Source organism: Ascaphus truei, chromosome 15 (genome assembly GCF_040206685.1).
Source record: "Ascaphus truei isolate aAscTru1 chromosome 15, aAscTru1.hap1, whole genome shotgun sequence".
Taxonomy (NCBI): domain Eukaryota; kingdom Metazoa; phylum Chordata; class Amphibia; order Anura; family Ascaphidae; genus Ascaphus; species Ascaphus truei.
This window is the reverse complement of record NC_134497.1, coordinates 19,422,774-19,431,703: the sequence shown is the minus strand read 5'-3', so window position 1 is coordinate 19,431,703 and position 8,930 is coordinate 19,422,774. Positions and strand designations below refer to the sequence as shown.

General features: G+C 54.8%; 1 protein-coding gene across 1 annotated transcript in view; it reads right to left on the bottom strand.

The window, feature by feature from the left end:
• Positions 1-679, bottom strand: part of LOC142466357 (1-phosphatidylinositol 4,5-bisphosphate phosphodiesterase gamma-1-like) — a 65,914-nt gene extending 65,235 nt beyond the window's left edge. The window contains 1 exon segment of the mRNA XM_075571208.1: positions 158-679. Within this exon segment, the coding sequence (XP_075427323.1) occupies positions 158-385 (228 nt within the window). The 5' untranslated portion in view covers positions 386-679.
• Between the last annotated feature and the right edge of the window lie 8,251 nt (positions 680-8,930).

Sequence of the window (8,930 nt, the reverse complement as noted above, 5' to 3'; positions counted from 1 at the left end):
CATATACCCCCATAACAAATGCACCCCCTATAATAACACATATACCCCCATAACAAATGCACCACCTATAATAACACATATACCCCCATACCAAATGCACCCCCCATAACAAATATACCACCTATAATAAACACACACAACATCAATAATAAAATACACGAAAGACATTACCTGCTCCTTCTACCTTGTCCGCCCCCCGGCTCCAGGTGACCTGCCTGGTCTCCAGCTTCACCTGGAAGGTCCTCCTCTCCGGCTTCTGGGACTTCTTGGTGTAGAACAGGGTCATCACTGTGCCCACTTCCAGGCTCCGGCACAGATGGGTGAGCTCGGGCTCGCTCTGCCCAGGGGGCGCAAAGCCATTGAGTAGGCCTCCTGTGTCCACCATCCTGTCCGGATCCAAGTGTGGTCTTCCAAAGGAGGGTCTGGGATCCCTCACCCCAAAGCCCTAAACCAGACAGGAGGGTCAGTCTACCATGCCATCCCAAACTCCAGCGGCTGCCCCCACCATTGGCTCCAACCCAAGCAGGAGTGCTCCAGCACCACTGGACTGGTTCTGAGTGCAGCCACCAAGCAAATGTGATCCAGAGAACTGCTGGGAAGAGGGGGGGGGGGGGTTTGCTCAAAGATTTCCAGCCCCCTCTATTGTTGCATACTGAGGCTGGGATATGAGATCCCTCCACTCCTCCTCCACCACCTCCACTCCTCCTCCACCACCTCCACTCCTCCTCCACCTTCACTCCTCCTCCTGTACAGATCACAGTGAGATAATCTGCATAGAACATGCTCAGGAAGTCTGCAAACCCTACCGCTCATCTGCAAACTTCCAGTCTGCTGCAGAAGACTGCATATTATATATATATAATATATATTTGTATTTATATATACACAGAGAGAGGTGCATGTATAATAGGATCTGTAGGGTGCAATAAAGATATACCCACCTTGTTGCCAACTCCTCTTACCCTGACTCCATAGAGGAAACCCTATGGATTTTAGTGGGATTACAAGCAGAGAGCAATGCATGGCTTTATTCAGCAGCACCCCCCCCCCCCTCCCCCTGTGTGTGGGCTGGGACTGCCCTTTAAAGCGACACCAGGCTGCAGTCCTAGCTGGCTGCACAGGAGGAGCTGCAGGGATATATCCTGGGCTTGTGCAAAGCTGGGTCTGCTGCAAGCCTCTGCACCCAAGGGTGCTGGGCTCAGGACGCAGCAGAGACCTGTAGATAGGTGGACTGAGCAGGATGTCGGTCTGCTGACTCCTGCAATGGTGCCCAGACACTCCACCACAGAGGTGGCTGCATGCAAGACTCTGCTATTGCACGGGGGTTGGGATATGTAGATACCGTGTGGATGTGTAGTAGTGTGTGGGTGCTCGTACTCTGAAATGAATTTGATGTGGTCGACGAGACTTGAAATATTTCTCTTGGTGTGATGGCAGGGAGATCACGCCGTTTCGGGGGTCGCGGTGGTGGCTGCATCCTGCCGGAGAACGAGCCGCCAGTACTTCCTGGCATTTAAATTCCCTGCATCCGCTTACGAGGGGGTTGGAGGGAGTGGGGGATCTAAACTGCCATTTTGTTTCCCCGGGAGGGGATGCTGCCTGGTATGTATCTCAGGAACCCGGCGCAAAGGTGGGCAACTCCAGTCCTCAAGGGTCACCAGGATCAGGTTTTCAGGATATCCCTGCTTCAGCACAGGTGGCTTAGTCCTTGGCCAACTCCAGGCCTCAAGGCTCCACCAACAAGCCATGGATTAGGGTTATGCGAGCTACTGATTGAGCCACCTGTGCTGAAGCGGGATATCCTGAAAACCTGATCTGTTGGGTGGACCTTGACAACTGCAGTTAGCCAATGACTGAGTCACCTGTGCTGAAGCAGGGATATCCCTAATAACTAGCCTGTTGGTGGCCCTTGGGGACTGGAGTTGTCCGCCCCTGGGCTAGTGGTTAGATTGTTGCTGGTGGCACGTTGGGAAACCACATCTAGAAGGTTCCCCAACACCATGGAACCATCAACACACGCAATGGTCCTTCTAGTCTTGGGACACTCCGTAAAACGTCGTCTCTTAGAAATCTGTGGGGGTTAAAGGTGCGACGTCCACATAGTCGGACAGTTGAATTTCTTGGGGTGGCCTCAGAATGGGGGGGGGCGTGTTTGTCAATCAAGTGTTTTCTTTCCCCTTATCCCCCCCATCCCCCCGTCCTTATCAGGGAGCCAATGAAGGGGAGGTGGAGACTCTGGCAGTACAAGCGCTCGACTGATCGCACAGTGACATCACCACACAGTGACATCACACATCGGGGTTACTCTGACCGACGGTGTGGGGCGCCTTTGCCCCTGTCCCCATCGCGTCGTACGCTTCGCCTGGTAATCCTCATACGGCGATAACCCAGGGGGAGGCGCAGTTCTACGCCTGGCTTCTTCAGTCGGAGCCGTGCGGCCCCCTCCCCCCCCCCCCGTTTGCGTCTCCCAATAAGATGTTGCTAGGATCCGCTATTGGACGCTCAGTCGCCGGCCACTTCGCCAAGGTAGGTTAATTTAGCGGTTAGGGGGTTAAGGATCGGTCTAGGACTTTTGGCCGTGACCAAACCGCCACCAAGCATGTCGCCATCGAGACACCTCGCTGCCGCTCCGATGTCCCGCACCCATCCCTTCCATCTTTAAATGCCCCCGCACACCCAGCCCTTCCATCTTTAAATGCCCCCGCACACCCAGCCCTTCCATCTTTAAATGCCCCCGCACACCCAGCCCTTCCATCTTTAAATGCCCCCGCACACCCAGCCCTTCCATCTTTACATGCCCCCGCACACCCAGCCCTTCCATCTTTAAATGCCCCCGCACACCCAGCCCTTCCATCTTTAAATGCCCCCGCACATCCAGCCCTTCCATCTTTAAATGCCCCCGCACCCATGTCCCGCACACCCAGCCATTCCATCTTTAAATGCCCCCGCACACCCAGCCCTTCCATCTTTAAATGCCCCCGCACACCCAGCCCTTCCATCTTTAAATGCCCCCACACACCCAGCCCTTCCATCTTTAAATGCCCCTGCACGCCCAGCCCTTCCATCTTTAAATGCCCCTGCACACCCAGCCCTTCGATCTTTAAATGGCCCCCGCACACCCAGCCCTTCCATCTTTAAATGCCCCCACTCCCATGCCTGGCTGAGGCCCGCCGAGGCTTCTTCCGCTGACACCGCTTCTTCCGTCGCCGCAGCCTTTAGTTAGGCATGGGAGGCGGGGCGGGGGGTTATTTGATGACTGAGGGAGATGATGAAGGGTGCTGAGGGAGATGATGAAGGGTGCTGAGGGAGATGATGAAGGGTGCTGGGGGAGATGAAGGGTGCTGAGGGAGATGATGAAGGGTGCTGGGGGAGATGATGAAGGGTGCTGGGGGAGATGATGAAGGGTGCTGGGGGAGATGATGAAGGGTGCTGGGGGAGATGATGAAGGGTGCTGGGGGAGATGATGAAGGGTGCTGGGGGAGATATGTTGTTTTGTGCATTTTTTTGAATGTCTGCGGTCTCACCAAATAAACCCCATTTTATTCAACAACTAGCTTTTGTACCCGGCTTCGCCCGGGGAATGTAATATTGAATACATGTCCCCGCCCCCCCCACCTCCCCAACACTGGCGGCACATCTCTCCCCCCCCCCCCCCCCTGCTGCTGGATGTAGTGCGCGGTGAGATTTGTCTCTGTCTGTCTGTCTCCCCCTGCTGCCGGAACATGTCCCTGTCCCCCCTCCCCCCCTACTGGCGGCACATCTCCCCTCGCTGCTGTGGCATGTCCCCTCACTGCCATTGCCTAGTATATTGACCCAAGAAGGTGTTAAAAGTGCTGGCTTTCAAAAAAAGAAATGTATCATTTTCTACATAATTCTGTTTGAAATTAGACCATTGCGAAAATATTAATTATTATTATCATGTCCGACTGTTTCCTATTTCCTATTCCAAACAATAACTACAATGTAATTCTGTTTCAAGTAAACATGGTAAATAAATGTATAATTGTGAATAATAAATGCTGTTTTACCCGTGCGGCCCGAATCTGTTTTCCTTGGAGCATTTCGTCCCGCCTCACTTTACAAGTCGTGCCGCCCTGAATTAGAGGAGCATAGCTCCGTATCGGTGCTCAGAAGTGCGCGTACAGCATCATAAAGCATCATAAAGCATATCACGTCTCCAAGTCCACGCTGATAACAGGCGCCTTGCAAATAAGGTCTTGCTTGTAACTCTAATCATATAATGCTCCGATTAGGGGGGAGGACCTGGGCAGAAGGCGATCAGGGGGGGCTGTCCTAGCTGCACAAAGTGAGTGGACCGCTGGACCTCAGCATACAGACTTTGTGTGTAAGGCCCGTAATGTAGTGGGCGCGCTTGCTGCGACGTGCGCGCGCTCGGCGCTTATAGTTGGCTGCGGTTAGCCAGACGTCCTATACTAGGGCCGCGCGCGCGCACGGCAGTGAGCGGGGAGCCGGGCGATCGGGGGGGGGGGGGGGGGGGGGGAAGAGTGTGAAAAGTACGTTTTCGTGCCGCTACCGCTCAGCCTGCAATGTGTGTGTAAGTGTGTGTATATATGTGTGTGTAAGTGTGTGTATATATGTGTGTGTAAGTGTGTGTATATATGTGTGTATATGCGTGTGTGTATATATGTGTATGTGTAAGTGTGTGTATATATGTGTGTGTGTGTGTATATATATGTGAGTGTGTATGCGTGTGTGTGTGTATATGTGCGTGCGTATGTGTATGCGTGTGTGTGTATGTGTGTGTGTGTATATGTGTGTATGTGTATATATGTGAGTGTGTATGCGTGTGTGTGTGTGTGTGTATGTGTATGTGTTTGCGTGTGTGTGTATGTGTGTGTGTATATGTGTGTGTGTGTGTGTGTGTGTGTGTGTGTGTGTGTGTGTGTGTGTGTGTGTGTATGCGTAAGTGTGTGTATGTGTATGTATGTGTGTGTGTGTGTGTATGTGTGTGTGTGTGTAAGTGTGTGTATATATGTGTGTGTGTGTATATATGTGAGTGTGTATGCGTGTGTGTGTATATGTGTGTGTGTGTGTGTGTATGAGTGTGTGTGTATGTGTGAGTGTGTATGCGTGTGTGTGTGTGTATATATGTGAGTGTGTATGTGTATATGTGTGTGTGTGTGTGTGTGTGTATGTGTGTGTGTGTGTGTGTATATATGTGTGTGTGTGTGTGTGTGTGTGTATGTGTGTGTGTGTGTGTGTATATATTTATCAAAGTTGCACAGTATTAATAAATAATTTATTCTCACGTCTTTTTTTTTAATTTTTTTAATATATAATACACACACACACACACACACACACACACACACACACACACACACACACACACACACACACACACACACACACACACACACACACACACACACACACACACACACCTTCCCCAGTGACACACAAACCACTTCAGTGACACACAGTTACCCAGTGACAGACACACACACACACACACACACACACACACACACACAGTGACTGCTTCCCAGTGACAAACACAGAGAGACAACTACCCAGCGACACACACACACACACACACACACACACTCAGTACTTTCCAAGCCTGTCGCTCATAGCAGCACGGACCGTACACACAAAAAGTGTGCGTCACGTGCACGCGCGCCCACCACATTACGGGATCACTCCCCTGGGGCTGGGCTCGGTGCGCTGCAGAGCACTGGAGATAAACCATCCAACATCTGAGAGTGCTCCCCCTTGTCGGAGTGCTCCCCCTTGTCGGAGTGTCCCTGTGGCCTGCGCGCTCCCTGTGGTCTGCGCGCTCCCTGTGCTCTGCGCGCTCCCTGTGCTCTGCGCGCTCCCTGTGCTCTGCGCGCTTCCTGTGGCCTGCGCGCTCCCAGTGCTCTGCGCGCTCCCTGTGCTCTGCGCGCTCCCTGTGCTCTGCGCGCTTCCTGTGCTCTGCGCGCTTCCTGTGCTCTGCGCGCTCCCTGTGCTCTGCGCGCTTCCTGTGCTCTGCGCGCTCCCTGTGGCCTGCGCGCTCCCTGTGCTCTGCGCGCTCCCTGTGGCCTGCGTGCTCCCAGTGCTCTGCGCGCTCCCTGTGCTCTGCGCGCTTCCTGTGCTCTGCGCGCTCCCTGTGCTCTGCGCGCTCCCTGTGGCCTGCGCGCTCCCTGTGCTCTGCGTGCTTCCTGTGGCCTGCGCGCTCCCTGTGCTCTGCGCGCTCCCTGTGGCCTGCGCGCTCCCTGTGCTCTGCGCGCTTCCTGTGGCCTGCGCGCTCCCTGTGCTCTGCGCGCTCCCTGTGGCCTGCGCGCTCCCTGTGCTCTGCGCGCTCCCTGTGGCCTGCGCGCTCCCTGTGCTCTGCGCGCTCCCTGTGCTCTGCGCGCTCCCTGTGGCCTGCGCGCTCCCTGTGCTCTGCGCGCTCCCTGTGGTCTGCACGCTCCCTGTGCTCTGCGCGCTTCCTGTGCTCTGCGCGCTCCCTGTGCACTGCGCGCTCCCTGTGCTCTGCGCGCTCCCTGTGCTCTGCGCGCTCCCTGTGGCCTGCGCGCTCCCTGTGCTCTGCGCGCTTCCTGTGGCCTGCGCGCTTCCTGTGGCCTGCGCGCTCCCTGTGCTCTGCGCGCTTCCTGTGGCCTGCGCGCTCCCTGTGCTCTGCGCGCTCCCTGTGCTCTGCGCGCTCCCTTATCCCTGCGCGCTCCCTGTGCTCTGCGCGCTTCCTGTGGCCTGCGCGCTTCCTGTGCTCTGCGCGCTCCCTGTGGCCTGCGCGCTCCCTGTGCTCTGCGCGCTCCCTGTGCTCTGCGCGCTCCCTGTGGCGTGCGCGCTTCCTGTGGCCTGCGCGCTCCCTGTGCTCTGCGCGCTTCCTGTGGCCTGCGCGCTCCCTGTGCTCTGCGCGCTTCCTGTGGCCTGCGCGCTCCCTGTGCTCTGCGCGCTCCCTGTGCTCTGCGTGCTCCCTGTGGCCTGCGCGCTCCCTGTGCTCTGCGCGCTCCCTGTGCTCTGCGCGCTCCCTGTGGCGTGCGCGCTCCCTGTGGCCTGCGCGCTCCCTGTGGCCTGCGCGCTCCGTGCTCTGCGCGCTCCCTGCGGCCTGCGTGCTCCCTGCGGCCTGCGCGCTGCTGCAGCGTAGAGTCTGAGAAGCAGTGTCCTGGGCGGAGACGCGCCGGCCGCGCACAGCTCGTGGAGCCGAGGGAAAAGGACGCGGCCGGACCAAGATCTCAATACAAATACATTTCTGTTATTGGGTCTTCCAATCAACTCGCTCACATAGGACTGCGAGAGGAACGCTGACGCGTTTTCGGCTTCCTGTCCTTTGTCAAAGAGGACATTGTACCCCTGCTTCAGCACAGGTGACTGAGCCTCCGATTGAGCCACCTGTGCTGAAGCAGAGACTGATTGAGCCACCTGTGCTGAAGCAGAGACTGATTGAGCCACCTGTGCTGAAGCACAGACTGATTGAGCCACCTGTGCTGAAGCTGGGACTGATTGACAGCTACCTCTGCTGAAGCAGGGACTGATTGAGCCACGTGTGCTGAAGCAGGAGTATTATGTAACCCTGACCTGTTGAGGGGGAGGGATCTTGGGGACGGGTGCACGTGGCGCTCGTGCACACACGCGATCGGCGCTTAGGTAAACAAAAAACTATACTTACCGTGCGCTCAACTACCCGCAACGCTCTCCAAGCATGACCGCGCTCAGCGCCAGCGGGGCTCAGCCTAAGGCCGTGCCTATAGTGCCGCCGATGACGACGGCGACATGACGGGTGACGTCACCTGTCGCCGTCGGCCCCGGCGAAAGTTATGTTTCGCCGGGCGGTGGCATCGCGGGATTCCGGTAATTTGATTTGTTCAACGGCCGCCACGTGACGCGACAGCGCTTGAAAAATTGAATTTTGCCGGCTTACAGTTTTCGCGACGGCGGCAATGTATGTTTTCGGGCGACGTTGCGTCGCCGGCACTACAAGCGCAGCCTACCTCAGAGACACAGACACACACACACTAACTCAGAGACACAGACACACACACTAACTCAGAGACACAGACACACACACACTAACTCAGAGACACAGACACACACACTAACTCAGAGACACAGACACACACACACTAACTCAGAGACACAGACACACACACACTAACTCAGAGACACAGACACACACACACTAACTCAGAGACACAGACACACACACTAACTCAGAGACACAGAAACACACACACTAACTCAGAGACACAGACACACACACTAACTCAGAGACACAGAAACACACACACTAACTCAGAGACACAGACACACACACACACACTAACTCAGAGACACAGAAACACACACACTAACTCAGAGACACAGACACACACACACTAACTCAGAGACACAGAAACACACACACTAACTCAGAGACACAGACACACACACACTAACTCAGAGACACAGACACACACACACACACACACACTAACTCAGAGACACAGACACACACACTAACTCAGAGACACAGACACACACTAACTCAGAGACACAGAAACACACACACTAACTCAGAGACACAGAAACACACACACTAACTCAGAGACACAGAAACACACACACTAACTCAGAGACACAGAAACACACACACTAACTCAGAGACACAGAAACACACACACTAACTCAGAGACACAGAAACACACACACACTAACTCAGAGACACAGAAACACACACACTAACTCAGAGACACAGAAACACACACACTAACTCAGAGACACAGAAACACACACACTAACTCAGAGACACAGAAACACACACACACACACACACACACACACACACACACTAACTCAGAGACACAGAAACACACACACTAACTCAGAGACACAGAAACACACACACTAACTCAGAGACACAGAAACACACACACTAACTCAGAGACACAGAAACACACACACTAACTCAGAGACACAGACACACACTAACTCAGAGACACAGAAACACA